Source organism: Crinia signifera, chromosome 9 (genome assembly GCF_055691185.1).
Source record: "Crinia signifera chromosome 9, ASM5569118v1, whole genome shotgun sequence".
Taxonomy (NCBI): domain Eukaryota; kingdom Metazoa; phylum Chordata; class Amphibia; order Anura; family Myobatrachidae; genus Crinia; species Crinia signifera.
The window spans coordinates 14,388,829-14,408,101 of record NC_139225.1 but is presented as its reverse complement, the minus strand read 5'-3'; the positions used below and the strand labels follow the sequence as shown (position 1 = coordinate 14,408,101).

The 19,273-nt window shown below is 46.1% G+C and overlaps 1 protein-coding gene across 1 annotated transcript; it reads right to left on the bottom strand.

The window, feature by feature from the left end:
- Positions 1-457: 457 nt before the first annotated feature.
- CACFD1 (calcium channel flower domain containing 1) lies at positions 458-18,850 on the bottom strand. The gene is made up of 6 exons (XM_083161094.1): positions 18,718-18,850; positions 9,724-10,000; positions 7,091-7,163; positions 6,154-6,279; positions 4,168-4,275; positions 458-2,642 (listed from the first exon to the last, which is right to left on the bottom strand). The coding sequence occupies exons 2-6, from the start codon at positions 9,839-9,841 to the stop codon at positions 2,564-2,566; spliced, it is 504 nt and encodes a 167-aa protein (XP_083017220.1). The 5' UTR covers positions 9,842-10,000; positions 18,718-18,850; the 3' UTR covers positions 458-2,563.
- Positions 18,851-19,273: the final 423 nt, after the last annotated feature.

Here is a 19,273-nt window from a genome sequence, read left to right as displayed (position 1 = left end):
ACTGGTAATGCCAGGTATGTACTGTGGCCAGCTTATAAGCATAGTGGAGATGGAAGAACACCGCTTCCTCTACATCCAGAGGTTCCCAATCTTTTTTCGAATCGCAGCGCCCTCAAGTATCAGAATATTTTCGCGGGGCACCGAAGACAAATACAAAATGTTGAAAAAAATATGCAATTAAGTAGATTGTAATATGAATCGGTCCCCTGCAACCAGTAGCACCCCTGCCAGTGTCCAAAGCCACCCCAGGGTACCACGACACAGAGCTTGGGAACCCCTGCCCTACATCACAGCGGATGTGTAACGCGAAGCTGCTTCTGCTGGCGATTACAGAATAAACTTAACACGTGGATCTCTCCCGCTCAGTAATTGTACACTGTGTAGAGTATTTGTAGACAAGGCCTGCGCACTGCACACAATACACATAGAAGCACAATGATACACAGCAGTCACGGGGTTGGAGGTAGAAAGGCTTTTCCTTTATTCACTGCATAGACAGGAAGTAAAACATCTCCAAGAGAGGACCAAGGACTAATGTTCTGTAACAGAGCACCGTGTATTAGTATCAGCGCCAGTGACCATTAGTATGACACAACTGTATATAACATATGTACAATGTATCACAGGCAGAAGGGGACCTGCAGCCATTATCGCTATTGTTATATTTATAGTATGAAATAATCACCCAATCCGCTTAGTGTTACATCAGGGGGCTGGACAAAGGGTAGTCACATGATTTTACCCACCCAATAAGCGCTCAGCCAAGTGCTATGTGAGGTGCAGATATAAAGGATGGTACTCCGAGCAGGATACCTGACTATTAGTTGTGTTAGATTTCCTTCTGAGAACGCACCGTCACAAAGTATCTTCTACAGTATTGCTGGAAGAAAGTGTTTTGTAGAGAAAAGTGCAAAAATGTCTTCATATAAATCACAGATAACCGGGTCCCCATGTGTCAGCATTCAACACCCCCCCCCCCCCCCAGTTGCAGTGACACTACGATACATGTACTACAGTCAGACACGCCCCTTACATGTACTGCAGTCAGACACGCCCCTTAAAGACACGCCCCTTACATGTACTGCAGTCAGAGACATGCCCCTTACATGCAGAGGTGACACGTCCCTTACATGTACTGCAGTCACACGCCCCTTACATGCAGAGGTGACATGCCCCTTACACGCAGAAGTAACACGCCAGGGCACACGTGTCATTAACAGAACAAAACCTGATTCTTGGAGAAGTTTAAAAATGATTTAAAAATGATTTAAAATCTTGAAGTAACTTGGAAAAGTCTCCTCAATATCCCGGTTATATTCAGCAAAAATGACATTTAAGGGCTAGAAATCCTTCATAACGTTCCCGGATCTACGTGGAATCTGCAGCCTCCTGGTGGGAGTATTACATGTATCAGACGTGGAAATACAGTAAGAGCCACAGCAGAACATGCTGGAACTTCTAGTTCCACAAACCACCACATTACTTTTATTTTCCCCAATCATCAGCCTTCATGCATTAGCCTGTAGCATATAACCCCGCAGTTCGGCCACAGAGAGGGGGTCAGCGTACGGCCGAGGTACCCGCCACGTCACAATTCCCTCATATTGCGGCTTTCAGCAAGTTTCACAGAAATCCCTAAGTGAGCGCCGTACAATCATAGGTCAGGAAGAAATGATCCGGACAGAAGGGTGTCACACCGACCTCATCGCCGCGTTCCCCAATTCCTGTTACGCCGAATGTAGAACAGGACCAAGGTACAAACATGAGAAATACAAGATTATCAGAAAAGTACAAGAAAACAAAGCACCCGGAAATCTTAGTGTTCCTCAAGTGTCGGATTCCGTAGTCAGACTAAATCTACAATACACACAATCACCGCAAATCTGTAGCCAACACGCGTGTGCATCTTGTAGTCCGTGTGAAGCGGCTTCTTGTGCTTTTATAGAGTAACAGTCATAATGTCGGCAGATTCCCCGACAGGCTCTGGCAGTAGGTGCCAGGTCCCCTGTACAGCCGGAGATGGACGTACAACTACACAGAAAGCAGGGGCAGCTCCTCAGCGACAGACAGATGAAGGACTTTCCCCACATGATCCTTTCTTAAAAAATTAAACAGTTTTCCAGACTAAACATGATCTAAAACCCCCTCAGACCAATCAGCATCAGCTATAACCCAGCAGGGGGCGCTGCTATGCCGCTGTACCCAGAGGTAATGCCTTGTACAGCTGACACAGCGAGCAGCGGGGTAATCCCCAGATCAGCCTCTGACTAATTACTGCAACCTGCTGACATTTCTGTGATCGGGGTCATTACACGGGATTCTACATGTATATGTACATAGAGTAGACATGAGCCGGCTGCCCCGGGAACGATGGGACAGTCAGATCACAGACTCGCCCTCATTGGTGTGATGGACACCCGGGTCCGTGGACGTGACTCTTCCAGCTCCGGGGACAGAGACTCACACAGTATTCCATCGTCTTTATAAAACACACCAAAAAATCAGTATCAGAAAAACTTGTTAAAAACCTAACGTTAGCCAAGGTGGTTGTACCGGGGGGTGGTTACTGGGCCCCAGCCGGCCGCTCTTCATCCGGCTGCTTCTTCTGTTCCTGGAGCTTAGCGTAAGAGATGGCGTCGCCCCTGTAATATAGGGTACATATAGTTATCATACAGTACTGTGGTGCTATTGCTTCGCACGCACTTCTGTCGCCTACTGTGCAGAGTTATCAAACTGGGGAGAAGCGCTACGGCCTACTAATGCCGGGATATATATACAACTTCCCATAGGTCTGCAGGTTACGGCAATATAACTCAGCGGTAAGCGGACCTCTACTCAGCAAGTATTGCGTCGCACTTGTTACACAGAGATAACCGAAATATCACTAAACCATGCAATAAATGCAGCAATATTTAAAGGTTCAAGAAAGTTTCAATGCAATGAAAAGTATATTTTTTCATTACATTTTTTCTTTTCCCAAGCTGGGGCGCACGTACACATAATATAAGGGAGTGAGGTGGGGAAGCAGCCGGGTACCCCTTACCGCTTCACACCAATGTCAGGCAGCAGGGGGGTCATTCATCTACCCCAGCAGCAATAGATTTTCCATTGCCGAGGAAAGGGACAAATAAAAAGAATAAAATAGAATGATTATTTTATTTTTATACTAGCAAATGATTTTTATTCAGAGGCTTTTTTCTATATCCTGAGATGTCTCCTTTATTAAGAGCTTTCAATTAATACTTGCTCTTAAACACCTCATCTGTTATTGTCGTGGCATTGGCTAGAATGATAAAGAGACAGAAATGTGTGTATACAGGCGCAGTGAGTCTGACAGATCATATCTTACGCATGTGTGTGAGAAACCGGCGCAGTGAGTCCGACAGATCACATCTTACGCGTGTGTGTGAGAAACAAGCGCAGTGAGTCCGACAGATCACATCTTACGTGTGTGTGTGAGAGAGGAACAGGTGCAGTGAGTCCTACAGATCACATTTAACGTGTGTGTGAGAGGAACAGGTGCAGTGAGTCTGACAGATCACATCTTACGCATGTGTGCGAGAAACAGGCGCAGTGAGTCTGACAGATCACATCTTACGTGTGTGAGAGGAACAGGCGCAGTGAGTCTGGCATATCACATCTTACGTGTGTGTGAGTGAGGAACAGGCGCAGTGAGCCCGACAGATCACATGTTACGTGTGTGTGTGTGTGTGTGTGTGTGAGGAACAGGCGCAGTGAGTCTGGCAGATCACATCTTACGTGTGTGTGAGTGAGGAACAGGCGCAGTGAGCCCGACAGATCACATGTTACGTGTGTGTGAGGAACAGGCGCAGTGAGTCTGACAGATCACGTTACGTGTGTGAGAGGAACAGGTGCAGTGAGTCCGACAGATCACATCTTACGTGTGTGTGTGTGTGTGTGAGGAACAGGCGCAGTGAGCCCGACAGATCACGTTACGTGTGTGTGTGAGGAACAGGCGCAGTGAGCCCGACAGATCACATGTTACGTGTGTGTGTGGAACATCTCCATGCTAACTCAGATATAACCGGAGACATACAGACCAGGGAATCACTGACCGCTATGAGGGAGAACACTACACCCGCCTGTTACCTCCGGCAAGGATGCGGCTCTTCTGCACATAGTACAATGTATTCCGCGCTGACTTACTTTTTCCCCAAAGCGGACAGTCCGTACAACACTCCGGTTGCGAAGGCGATAGCATTGCCGAATAGGGTTGTTATCGTGAAGCTGAGAAAGATGGGGAACATGGCCATCCTGCGGGAGAGACACAGTCATTACACATACACATCGGGAACGCTGCACCATAGTGCTCAGGTCTGAATCACCCCCCCATCTATCCCCAGCTCTGCGCCTGGCACAGGGAGATCCAGAGTTAGTAGCCACCAAACCCTAATATTGCTGCACCGTGAAGAGGCCGCTGCAGAGTGTAACCACAGAGCGTGTGCTGCAGGGAGAATACCGCAACACATGTTACCATCTAAGCAAATCTCATCCAGGAGCAGAGGACAATAGGATGAGCCTGCCTCCCCTACAGCCTGACCATGGGCGCAGCCTCCTCTACAGCATGACCGCAGCCTCCCCTCCCCTACAGCCTGACCGAGGGCGCAGCCTCCCCTACAGCCTGACCGCAGGCGCAGCCTCCCCTACAGCCTGACGCAGCCTCCCCTACAGCCTGACCGCAGGCGCAGCCTCCCCAACAGCCTGACCGCAGCCTCCCCTACCCAACAGCCTGACCGCAGGCGCAGCCTCCCCTACAGCCTGACCGCAGGCGCAGCCTTCCCCTACAGCCTGACCGCAGGCGCAGCCTTCCCCTACAGCCTGACCGCAGGCGCAGCCTTCCCCTACAGCCTGACCGCAGGCGCAGCCTTCCCCTACAGCCTGACCGCAGGCGCAGCCTTCCCCTACAGCCTGACCGCAGGCGCAGCCTTCCCCTACAGCCTGACCGCAGGCGCAGCCTTCCCCTACAGCCTGACCGCAGGCGCAGCCTTCCCCTACAGCCTGACCGCAGGCGCAGCCTTCCCCTACAGCCTGACCGCAGGCGCAGCCTTCCCCTACAGCCTGACCGCAGGCGCAACCTTCCCCTACAGCCTGACCGCAGGCGCAGCCTTCCCCTACAGCCTGACCGCAGGCGCAGCCTTCCCCTACAGCCTGACCGCAGGCGCAGCCTTCCCCTACAGCCTGACCGCAGGCGCAGCCTTCCCCTACAGCCTGACCGCAGGCGCAGCCTTCCCCTACAGCCTGACCGCAGGCGCAGCCTTCCCCTACAGCCTGACCGCAGGCGCAGCCTTCCCCTACAGCCTGACCGCAGGCGCAGCCTTCCCCTACAGCCTGACCGCAGGCGCAGCCTTCCCCTACAGCCTGACCGCAGGCGCAGCCTTCCCCTACAGCCTGACCGCAGGCGCAGCCTTCCCCTACAGCCTGACCGCAGGCGCAGCCTTCCCCTACAGCCTGACCGCAGGCGCAGCCTTCCCCTACAGCCTGACCGCAGGCGCAGCCTTCCCCTACAGCAGGCATTCCCAACCACGGTCCACCAACAGTGCAGGTTTTGTAGATATCCAGGCTTGAGCACAGGTGACTTAATTAGTATCTGAGGGATTCTGATTAAACCATCTGTGCTGAAGTCTGGATATCACTAAAACCTGCACTGTTGGTGTGCCTTGAGGACCGTGGTTGGGAATGCCTGCCCTACAGCCTGACCGCGGGCGCAGCCTCCCCTACCGCCTGACCGCAGGCGCAGCCTCCCCTACCGCCTGACCACAGGCGCAGCCTCCCCTACCGCCTGACCACAGGCGCAGCCTCCCCTACAGCCTGACCGCGGGCGAAGCCTGACCGCAGGCGCAGCCTCCCCTACAGCATGACCCCAGACGCAGCCTCCCCTACAGCCTGACCACAGGCGCAGCCTCCCCTACAGCCTGACCGCAGGCGCAGCCTCCCCTACAGCCTGACCGCAGGCGCAGCCTCCCCTACAGCCTGACCGCAGGCGCAGCCTCCCCTACAGCCTGACCGCAGGCGCAGCCTCCCCTACAGCATGACCCCAGACGCAGCCTCCCCTACAGCATGACCCCAGACGCAGCCTCCCCTACAGCCTGACCCAACACAATACAGACACATTCCCAGCTGGTGGTCACATACCCACAGTAGAATATCGCCTTCTGCCAGGGCCGCAGCTTATCTGCCTTCTCAGCAACCGTGTTCGCAAATTCAATGAACTGGCAGCAAAATGGCGCCTCACAGAGAAACAGGACAAGAGCGTTGACCCTTGGGACGGGGACCAAGAGAAGTGCGGTGTTAGTGTGACATCAGTACGTGCATGGAACTCTACAGGTATTCATTACAACACATCACTGGTGCCACCAGGTCTATATACTAGGGATACTGGAAATGTTCTCCAAAATATGGCAGGGTGCAGTGAACTACAGATTAAGCCATTTATAGGAAGGGAACTGCTGCTGCTTGACCCAGGGGTCAAGCGAGCTGAAGTCTGCTACAGTCTGATAATATACCAATCGATCGGTAATGGGAAAGTGTCACTAACACCACAGGTCTATGGGAGAGACAAAGCCACGGAATAGACCACATATCCAGCGATGGAACTGCTGGAATGAAGACCCTGCAGGCTGTCTTATACACATAACAACAGCAAGCGGCGTCTCTCCGGAGAGCAGATGTCACAGCAATATCTGAATTCCTCATTTAATATACAGCAAGTTTCCCTGGTGATCACTGCAGCACCACCTGGTGATGAGACGAGGTTACTGCAGTGCCCAGACCGGTGTTCTAACATCTACAGAAAGGGAATAGATAAACGACAAACAGGGATATTGCAGTATATACCCTATAAGAGACCGGGTAATGAAGCAGTGACCTCTGGGAAGAGCAGTGGATATTTTTTTTTCTCCCCATATTAGTGGAATGTGGCCTTTAGCGATGACAACGCAGCAAGTTACATATAACTGCTGCCCAATAAAAATATACCTTCAACATGTCTACATAAACTACAACAAACCTCACAGGTTGTTATCAAAAGGAAGGGTGTTATAGGGTGATAGAGATTCTGCCACATACTCACAGCATAAATACTCCAGCCGCGATATTCAACGGATTGACGGTGACGCAGTTCCATAGGCCGGCAATGCCACATGCTGAAATATAAAATCAGCCAATCAGGAGCAGCGGAGCTTACGCTCAGTACTAACACGCAGATCATTACAGATGGGAATCTTCATAAGACACTGAACAAGGGAACGTGAAACCCGGCTGCTGCGGAAGCTTCTTCCAGGGATGGAAAATACAGACATTTCTAATCTATCTGATGGCGGCAGTAGGATGCACCAGGGACACGTGTGAGTCCTGGTGCGGCACAGGACTGGACCTAGTTTATGCACATTCAATGTGATCTGGGCAGGATCTTAGCGCTCGTGGGGCCAGATGTACTAAGCTTAAAGAGTGACAAAATAGAGTGTGATAAATCACCAACCAATCCACTCCTACCTGCCATGTTACAGGTTGTGTTTGAAAAATGACAGGTAGGAGCTGATTGGCTGGTTGTTTTTCACTCTCCATTTTATCACTTTATGAAGCTTGATACATCTGGCCCATGATCACATGGTAATAATGCCATCCTATCGGCAACATGCCTGACACTGCAAATGCAGGGACAAGGGCTCCGCCTCTACCAGGGGAACCCGCTGCCTGGCTGGCAATGCAGTGAGTCGCTCACATCGGGCATCATCGCATCCCGCCTAGAAACCTATGGGAGATGCGGCCGTGTGTGGCAATGGAGGGAGTATGGCGGGTATTGGATATATCTGCCTTAGTCCCATGGGGGGGGGGCATGTGGATAATCCCAGAAAAAAAGGAGATATCTGCAGATATACTTTGACAGAAACCACAAATGTGGCGGCAGAGGAGACCCCCCCCCCCCCTAATCGCCCCCTTATCCTTTAGGTATAATCTCAGGTCTTTACAGGAATATCCATATACATTGCTCTACCCCCTCTGACGGGAGGATATTCCACACGGCCACTACTCCTTCTGTGCGGTAACTGTCCTGCACATACTAAGTACAGCCGTGTGACTGATACCAGGAGACAAAGGCAGAATGTAACCAGCTCCGGTGCCCATTAATTCTGCATGTCTCCACACACGATACACCCACTGTTCTCGGCTGACAGCACACAGCTGGGGGGGGGGGAAGGATTCCTCTCCAATGTAACATCAGATGCAGCGTGCGAGCCCATGGCCCCGGCTCTGTGACTCCTACAACACAGGTCCAGCTTTATTTTCTGCTAATACTTTGTGGCATTATCTGCATTGCTGGGAGACTGTAAGCTCCTGTCCGGCAGAGATCTGGCTTCTATGGGGGATAGAAGGGTTACACAGAGGCCGGACGCAGGTATTCATACACGCAGGTTTACATCAGCCATACACAAGACAGACATCTTGGAGACAAAACGATGGGGCTGATTGAATTCAGCGTAAGGGGGAAGCGTCAGGAAGGAGGTCCCGGAGCTATTCAATTCAGGGTGTTTAGTCCTGAGAACCGGCATTCCCTGATTTATGTGCCTGCCGCGATGTAGCACAGGGGGCTACAGTACAAACCTCACATCATCAGGATTCATCCAAATGGAACAAATATCATCTCATCAATGGCAGTTTAGCCATTACACCGGGCCCATCCACAGAGGTCACAAGACTCAAGAAATACAGGTGGTCTGGGGCTTATCAGAAAAATTCTAGCGTTCACTCTAGCACCCGCTATCTTTGAAAACCCATGCAGTTCCTCTTCCCTGCCTGGGGTGTCGCGGTCTGCTGTGGTGCTTCTAGCACAGTGTGGTCTGTATATCAGCACTGATATGCAAACCAGACCTGTGCTAGAAACACCACAGCAGACAGTGACACCCCAGGCAGGGAAGAGGAACTGCATGGATTTGATGGTTTGGTTTTTGCGCGTGGATCTGTGAATACATCACTATTTGCGATGCATGAGCAATTTTGCACAGGGCACTTTTCTTTCTGCGCATTCTCTGATTAGCGTATCCATCCTGAATTAGGCCCAATAAACGCTTACGCATAAAGTGTATGTAGATAAATCATATGCAACGCGGATTATACATTGGCAAAAAAAAGTGGTGTTTTCTCTTCTAAACTTTATAAATCTAAATTACAAAAAATTTCTAAAAATCACATTACGGAATGCTTAATATGGGATTATTAATCCTTTGAGGTCCAACGTTATGTGCAAATTAACCGTTAAAAGTGCCAGAGCCGTACTCGAGGAATATGAATCTCTTTAGTTATTGCCGGCAAATGATCTGAAGTCAAGTAATGGAAATTGACTTAAATATTGCGTCCAAAAAAAAAAAACACCTTGCTGTGAGAAGCTGGCAGTCCCAGCATTGAGATTTTAATGCAGATCATTTTGACACCTGGCACTGCCCATTCTGTGTCCTGTAGGTAAGTGTCAGATATATAGAGCCAAAGACAGGGAGAGGGTGACCGCCATGGGATAAACCGCTGGCAGGTCTGCGCATTCGGTTCTGGATATGGCAGCTTACATCATTGCTTGTGTTCCAGAAAGTGTTCTCACAGAAAGCGTTTGATGCGTCTGCCTGTATAGACGCCTGATTATATAATAGCTGTTCTGACTCACTAGTAACTAGCCACATACTGTATATAAAACACATTACCATCCATACTTACATATGCCACCAAGTACCCCAGCTAACCGACAAAGCCAGCGGTACCACCAGGTCATGCCATCGCCCTGAGAGGCCGCTGCGTTCTCCTGCGTCGGAGCGTCTGGTTCGACTGCGCTCATCTTAGAGTCTCCAAGTCTATGGGCCAGTCCACTGAGACGCGGGTTACGCACCAGACCCCTTGCTGTACACTGTGAATGCACGAGGAACGCTCAGTATTGTCCTTTGTCCTAATCCGAGGTCCGAGAGACACGCATCCTGCAAATCAGCACCTAGATATCCTGCAGATGAAGCAAAGTTCAGTTATATCCTTCCAGACAGAACCCCCCCCCCCCCCCAAAACACGGGTATTTCCCGGATTTAAAAACTCGGGTAAGACTCAGACAAAAGCTCTGACCCCCTTTCACATAGCACAAAAAACCTGGGAATTTCCAGTGTCGACCCCTTTCACACAGTACCAACAGTGTCCTTGGGCGCTGATCTCAAGTGTGTCTCTCAGTTGGTTGAATACCCAAAAACACAAAAAAACATAACCACAATAGTGTATTACCCAATGGAGTATACAGTACAATGTTTATGAAACCATTTAGAATTTAAAGTGGACTCGTACCCTAGACTTTGGTCTACTGTTTAGGCAGACCAAACAAGCTTGGGAGGGAGCGGTTCTGTGCCGTCTGATCCCAGATGTCCAACTCCAATGTCACATATGAACAGAAAAAAGCTAAGATGGTGTAATACCGTTATGGTGTTTTTTATCACATAGGTGTATTAAATGAACAGTCAGACTCGTACCGTATTCCTAGGTCTACTGTTTAAGGTAGACCTTAAATGCTTTGGGGGGAGCGGTTTCTCACCGTCAGACTTCCTCAATCCACCAACAGCCAATTGCATATAAAAGATAAAAAGCTGGTATAGTGTGATACCGCTTTATTCACAAAAACATTTAAAACAACAGCATGGGGGGGGTCAAAACAGCAGACTCTCACCGAGTTGTATTGTCCACAATCAGGATGTAGACAAAATAGGCAGATGGTAATACCAGGCGTCCCTGCAGCCTCTCCCGGTGGGTGTCCAGTGTGATATCCCCTCCTGCTCCACGGCCAACGCGTTTCTAGACCACAATGGTCTCTTTTTCAAGGCATGTGGAGCTGGATGCATTTACACATATTTATACCCCCAATCGGGGGAGCCTAATGCCAGACATGGATCACCTAACAGCTAAGAACCCTCACAGTCCCATTTCATTTTCCCAGATTTCACCTCCGTTTTTTTTCTTTAAAGCGTGTTTACACAGCTGACTCCTGTCAGTGCTGTAATGCCGGTGGTTTGACTAGGCGGATGTGACGTTCGTCCACCTCCGCCCGTCCTCGCTGGTATTTCTGTAGTTCTGCGGGTGTGAGCGGAAGTGACGTATTTCAACTGCATCCGCCGCGTTCAGATGACGCTTGTTTGTGTTCCATTTCGTTTCCATTTCCGGGAAAACACGCGATTTTGCGTTCCATTTCATTTAGATTCCCATTCATTTCCACAAAGCTTAATTTCAATGCAAAGTGAGGAGTTATCCTCATCGTTTCCCCGGTATTATGATATGAAACAAAGAAATACATATATTAGATCTTTTTCACCATAGCAGCGTCAGATTTTAAAGTGACATCGTGCAATAAGAGCAGTGGTACCTTTAAAGTGACAGTGTGCTTTTTTTTACAAGTGATAGGTGATTCCAATGTGTAAACATTAAGATATAATCGAATATTAAAAGATTTTATCCATTAAAATTCATATATAAAAAAACTTATATATAAAAAAGATATCAAGTATAAAAACATTTTTTAAAAAAACTCCTTTTAAAAAACTTTTCTAAAAAACATTCCTAAACCCCTTCACATAAACCATTTTAATTCGAAGTCTTTATTAAGACCGTTCGGAATGAGGGTTTGAAGGTTAAAAATAAGGGTCATCTCGCTTTTTGCAAGTATAGCAGCGATGTCTCCCCCTCTAATATTGCCTTCAATTTTCTTCAGAATGTAAAAGTTTTTAATGCAATCGGGATTGGATTGGTGCTGCATTTTAAAGTGCATTGGCAGTGCGTGTGTTTCAAGTCCTTTACGAATATTTCGGAGGTGTTCGCCCATTCTTATTTTAAAGGGCCTACTTGTCCTCCCTATATAGAACTTGCAACATGTGCACTCAATGGCATATATCACATTTACTGAGTGGCATGTGACAAATTCCCTGATAAGGTGTTTTTTACCATTTATCTGGATTTCAGTAATTTTGGGGCCGAAAGTGTTCTTAACATTTTTGCAACCTATACAGGTACCACATCTATAAAAGCCAGTAGATGTGACAACAGCTTTTTTGGGAGATGTTGGGCAGAGGCTTTTCACCAACTTAGATTTTAAGTTTGGTGCTCTCCTAAAGATGCATATTGGTTTTGATGGAATCTCAGCACCTATAACTGGGTCCTTTTTTAAAAGGTCCCAGTGTTTTTGCAGGATTTTCTTAATCTCCCAGTGCTGCGAGGAGTAATTGGTAACAAATGACCATTTAAACTTGTCATCTTGCTCAATTACTTTATCCTTGGGTGCAAGTAAAGTGGCCCTCTCTAATTCCTGCGCTTGTATGAGGGAATTTTCTACCTTTTCGGGATCGTATCCACTCTCTAAAAAGCGCTCCTTCATTCCTTGAGCCTGTTCTTGAAATACAGTCAGATCTGTGCAATTCCTTTTCAACCTCTTGAATTGCCCTATAGGGATTGATTCAAGCCATCTGTCTTGATGACAGCTATTGCGATTTATGTAGGCCTGAGAGTCAGTCGGTTTGGTGTAATTTTTTGTTTTAAACACCTTGTCCTCTACATATATGATGACATCAAGAAAGCTTACTTGGTCCTGACTGATGTTGTATGTTAATTTAATCCCTTTGTCATTCTCATTTAAATAACTACAAAAACTGTCAAGACCCTGTTTATCTCCCCTCCAGATGAAGAGGATGTCGTCTATATAACGACGCCATGAAACCAGGTTTGCCCCATATGGGTGGTGGGACCAGATGGTATCGGTCTCCCACTCACCCATAAAAATGTTGGCATAACTTGGGGCAAACCTGGTGCCCATGGCTGTCCCCCTCTTCTGGATGTGAAATACAAAATAGTTGTTCTGTAAAATGAACTCTATTCCTTCTACCAAAAAGTTTTTCAATTTTTGGCTCATTTCACTGTTCACCAATGCCCTTTTTACCGCCTCTACACCTTTAATATGATTTATGATGGTGTACAGGGACGTTACATCGGCTGTAACGAGAAATAAATTTTCTTCCCACTTAATGGACTCAATGAATTTGAGCACCTCTGTTGTATCTTTGAGGTGTGATTGATTTTTTATCACCAGTGGTTGTAAATGGACATCTATGAACATAGAGAGATTTGAGGTTATAGAGTCTACCCCGGAGATAATGGGTCTTCCGGGGGGGATGTGTAGGATTTTTGTGGATTTTCGGGAGTATATATATAGTAGGTATTATTGGACATTCTATGTTCAGAAATTTATTTTGATCTTCTGTTAGAGTTCCGCACCTACTATATTTGTCTGTCAGATTTTTAAGAAGTAAAATGATTTTTTGGGTGGGATTCCCCCTCATTTTCTTATATGTTTCCTGATCTGAGAGTTGTCTGAGGATTTCCTCCTCGTAGTCCTTCTTATTCAGAAGGACTATCCCACCCCCTTTGTCCGCAGGCTTTATAATCAAATTTTTATCCTCTTTTAATGATTTTAGACCTTTCCTTTCCTTATGGGTTAGGTTTTGTCCTATTTTTTTAGAATCAAGTTTCCTCACAAAAGATAACTACCAGAGGTAAAAGGGGTGGTATTAAAAAGAAAAATACCCAGAGGAAAACTAAAAGGAGAAAAACAAAAAATCCCATTGCTATAAGTGAAAACTCTAGCTCTACTACTGAAAATAAAGGGACAATTAAAATCTTCAATTTAAGTGACCATCTACTCCTCCAAGAAGAACGGACCCTATTAGAAAAAGGTCTTAAATTCTGCCCATCTGTACCAATTAACCAATTTGAAGTGTTTATAGATGTACAGAAGTTCCTCAGGAAATTAACCCTGAAAAAATTCTTCCATGATCGAGAAAATGAGGGAAGTTATAATGCTGAAACCCCAGTATTTAAACCAAAATCAGTATTTTACCCATCCCACCTAAAAGGCTGTTTCCTTGACTCATTCAACACACTTGTGATGGACGATGTCAGGAAACTTGATTCTAAAAAAATAGGACAAAACCTAACCCATAAGGAAAGGTCTAAAATCATTAAAAGAGGATAAAAATTTGATTATAAAGCCTGCGGACAAAGGGGGTGGGATAGTCCTTCTGAATAAGAAGGACTACGAGGAGGAAATCCTCAGACAACTCTCAGATCAGGAAACATATAAGAAAATGAGGGGGAATCCCACCCAAAAAATCATTTTACTTCTTAAAAATCTGACAGACAAATATAGTAGGTGCGGAACTCTAACAGAAGATCAAAATAAATTTCTGAACATAGAATGTCCAATAATACCTACTATATATATACTCCCGAAAATCCACAAAAATCCTACACATCCCCCCGGAAGACCCATTATCTCCGGGGTAGACTCTATAACCTCAAATCTCTCTATGTTCATAGATGTCCATTTACAACCACTGGTGATAAAAAATCAATCACACCTCAAAGATACAACAGAGGTGCTCAAATTCATTGAGTCCATTAAGTGGGAAGAAAATTTATTTCTCGTTACAGCCGATGTAACGTCCCTGTACACCATCATAAATCATATTCAAGGTGTAGAGGCGGTAAAAATGGCATTGGTGAACAGTGAAATGAGCCAAAAATTGAAAAACTTTTTGGTAGAAGGAATAGAGTTCATTTTACAGAACAACTATTTTGTATTCAAGGATGAATTTTACATCCAGAAGAGGGGGACAGCCATGGGCACCAGGTTTGCCCCAAGTTATGCCAACATTTTTATGGGTGAGTGGGAGACCGATACCATCTGGTCCCACCACCCATATGGGGCAAACCTGGTGTCATGGCGTCGTTATATAGACGACATCCTCTTCATCTGGAGGGGAGATAAACAGGGTCTTGACAGTTTTTGTAGTTATTTAAATGAGAATGACAAAGGGATTAAATTAACATACAACATCAGTCAGGACCAAGTAAGCTTTCTTGATGTCATCATATATGTAGAGGACAAGGTGTTTAAAACAAAAAATTACACCAAACCGACTGACTCTCAGGCCTACATAAATCGCAATAGCTGTCATCAAGACAGATGGCTTGAATCAATCCCTATAGGGCAATTCAAGAGGTTGAAAAGGAATTGCACATATCTGACTGTATTTCAAGAACAGGCTCAAGGAATGAAGGAGCGCTTTTTAGAGAGTGGATACGATCCCGAAAAGGTAGAAAATTCCCTCATACAAGCGCAGGAATTAGAGAGGGCCACTTTACTTGCACCCAAGGATAAAGTAATTGAGCAAGATGACAAGTTTAAATGGTCATTTGTTACCAGTTACTCCTCGCAGCACTGGGAGATTAAGAAAATCCTGCAAAAACACTGGGACCTTTTAAAAAAGGACCCAGTTATAGGTGCTGAGATTCCATCAAAACCAATATGCATCTTTAGGAGAGCACCAAACTTAAAATCTAAGTTGGTGAAAAGCCTCTGCCCAACATCTCCCAAAAAAGCTGTTGTCACATCTACTGGCTTTTATAGATGTGGTACCTGTATAGGTTGCAAAAATGTTAAGAACACTTTCGGCCCCAAAATTACTGAAATCCAGATAAATGGTAAAAAACACCTTATCAGGGAATTTGTCACATGCCACTCAGTAAATGTGATATATGCCATTGAGTGCACATGTTGCAAGTTCTATATAGGGAGGACAAGTAGGCCCTTTAAAATAAGAATGGGCGAACACCTCCGAAATATTCGTAAAGGACTTGAAACACACGCACTGCCAATGCACTTTAAAATGCAGCACCAATCCAATCCCGATTGCATTAAAAACTTTTACATTCTGAAGAAAATTGAAGGCAATATTAGAGGGGGAGACATCGCTGCTATACTTGCAAAAAGCGAGATGACCCTTATTTTTAACCTTCAAACCCTCATTCCGAACGGTCTTAATAAAGACTTCGAATTAAAATGGTTTATGTGAAGGGGTTTAGGAATGTTTTTTAGAAAAGTTTTTTAAAAGGAGTTTTTAAAAAAAATGTTTTTATACTTGATATCTTTTTTATATATAAGTTTTTTTATATATGAATTTTAATGGATAAAATCTTTTAATATTCGATTATATCTTAATGTTTACACATTGGAATCACCTATCACTTGTAAAAAAAGCACACTGTCACTTTAAAGGTACCACTGCTCTTATTGCACGATGTCACTTTAAAATCTGACGCTGCTATGGTGAAAAAGATGTAATATATGTATTTCTTTGTTTCATATCATAATACCGGGGAAACGATGAGGATAACTCCTCACTTTGCATTGAAATTAAGCTTTGTGGAAATGAATGGGAATCTAAATGAAATGGAACGCAAAATCGCGTGTTTTCCCGGAAATGGAAACGAAATGGAACACAAACAAGCGTCATCTGAACGCGGCGGATGCAGTTGAAATACGTCACTTCCGCTCACACCCGCAGAACTACAGAAATACCAGCGAGGACGGGCGGAGGTGGACGAACGTCACATCCGCCTAGTCAAACCACCGGCATTACAGCACTGACAGGAGTCAGCTGTGTAAACACGCTTTAAAGAAAAAAAACGGAGGTGAAATCCGGGAAAATGAAATGGGACTGTGAGGGTTCTTAGCTGTGAGGTAATCCATGTCTGGCATTAGGCTCCCCCGATTGGGGGTATAAATATGTGTAAATGCATCCAGCTCCACATGCCTTGAAAAAGAGACCATTGTGGTCTAGAAACGCGTTGGCCGTGGAGCAGGAGGGGATATCACACTGGACACCCACCGGGAGAGGCTGCAGGGACGCCTGGTATTACCATCTGCCTATTTTGTCTACATCCTGATTGTGGACAATACAACTCGGTGAGAGTCTGCTGTTTTGACCCCCCCCATGCTGTTGTTTTAAATGTTTTTGTGAATAAAGCGGTATCACACTATACCAGCTTTTTATCTTTTATATGCAATTGGCTGTTGGTGGATTGAGGAAGTCTGACGGTGAGAAACCGCTCCCCCCAAAGCATTTAAGGTCTACCTTAAACAGTAGACCTAGGAATACGGTACGAGTCTGACTGTTCATTTAATACACCTATGTGATAAAAAACACCATAACGGTATTACACCATCTTAGCTTTTTTCTGTTCATATGTGACATTGGAGTTGGACATCTGGGATCAGACGGCACAGAACCGCTCCCTCCCAAGCTTGTTTGGTCTGCCTAAACAGTAGACCAAAGTCTAGGGTACGAGTCCACTTTAAATTCTAAATGGTTTCATAAACATTGTACTGTATACTCCATTGGGTAATACACTATTGTGGTTATGTTTTTTTGTGTTTTTGGGTATTCAACCAACTGAGAGACACACTTGAGATCAGCGCCCAAGGACACTGTTGGTACTTTCCTTCTTTACCTATTTGTCTATGTATGTTAGGTGATACATACAATCTAACAGCGACCCAGGGCAGCGATTGAGCGCCAGGTTAATCCAGGAATAACATCCCTATTCCTTTCACACAGTAGCCTGATTAATGGAGAGGTGAGGTGAAAGGGGGCGAGAGGGAAGATGTGATAGCATGATGTAGCCAGGTGAGGGGGTGACAGGGGCAGTGGTGAAGGGGTGGCAATGCTAATAACCCTTTTATTAGCATGGTCGCCCTTCTCTGGGCTTTTTTTCAGTTCTATAAATGTCATTTTTGTAGTGAGGAGCACAGAATTGTTCTCCTTATTCTAGATGTGGTCTAATCAGAGCCCTGTACAGTGGTATCATTATGTTGGTGTCCCTAGCCTCCATGCCCCTTCTTATAAAGGCTAGTATCTCATTGGCTGCTACATAACACTGAATTCGGTCCCAAATACAGACAGCACAGTTATTACTGACTAATCAGAGATAATGGAGGATCATGCCAGTAATCCCACGGACAGAACATGCAGGAGACCCATCATATCCTGCTGAATGTGCTCTGGCATTCTGACACCACCTGGGACATACCTGTCTCTAAGCCATGTGACTACGCATCAGATCGGATGCCAAACACATGTGATGTTAACACTTTTCATCCAATTTCTCAGCCCAATACATCAGAATCAAAGGGTAATAGTAATAACCAGCAGCATTTAGGGGGGGAGACGATTGTTTTATTGCAATATTTGTGATAACACCACAGATACAGAATATATAGGGTCATATATTGAATATATAGGGTCAGAGATATAGTATATACAGGGACATACTGTAGATATAGTATATATAGGGGCAGTGATATAGTATATATAGGGACATACTGTAGATATAGCATAGGGACAGTGATATAGTATATATAGGGGCAGTGATATAGTATATACAGGGACAGTGATATAGTATATACAGGGGCAGTGCTATAGTATATATAGGGGCAGTGATATGGTATATACAGGGGCAGTGATATGGTATATATAGGGGCGGTGATATTGTGTATATATAGGAGCGGTGATATGGTATATATAGGGGCAGTGGTATAGTATATATAGGGGCAGTGATATAGTATATATAGGGGCAGTGATATAGTATATATATATAGGGACATACTGTAGATATAGTATATATATAGGGGCAGTGATATAGTATATATAGGGACATACTGTAGATATAGTATATATAGGGGCAGTGATATAGTGTATATATAGGGACATACTGTAGATATAGTATAGGGGCAGTGATATAGTATATATAGGGATATAATACACAGATATAGAAGAGATGTCAGTGACGCATCCTCACCTGCTCCCCGCAGTAGCAGACGCCGGCAGCCGGGCTGCTAGTGACAACAATAGCCGGGGACACGTCACCCGCCGCGCTGCCTTCTGGGAGAGAACCTACAGGGTGAGGGGGCGGGTCCACAGCATGACGTTATCGGCGGAGCTCCCTCTGAGGTAATTGTATGCCGTAGCTCCTCCTCCCGTGCTCCCAGCAGGCGCAGCGGCAGAAGCGTTCTATTTCTCCGACAGGAGTCCAGACCAGAGTCCTAGGACTGGGGGCCTACTAGGCTGGCTTAGGCTGGAAGTGGACAGGTGCCGGAGTAGGGGACAGTGCTGGCGTCACACGGGAGAGCGGGGGAAGCGGCGAGCCTGTCACACGCTGGTGTAGCTGCTGACCGGGAGTCCACATTAAGGAGGCTTTCCAGAGTGTGTTCGGTACTTGTTTCGGGATGCAGTTAATTTGCCGGCGGTCGGGAGGCCGACACTGGAATCCCGACCGCCGAAATCCCGAAACTTTCTCCCTCTGTGGGTGTCCACGACACCCATAGAGGGAGAATAAAATAGCGTGCCGAGCGCAG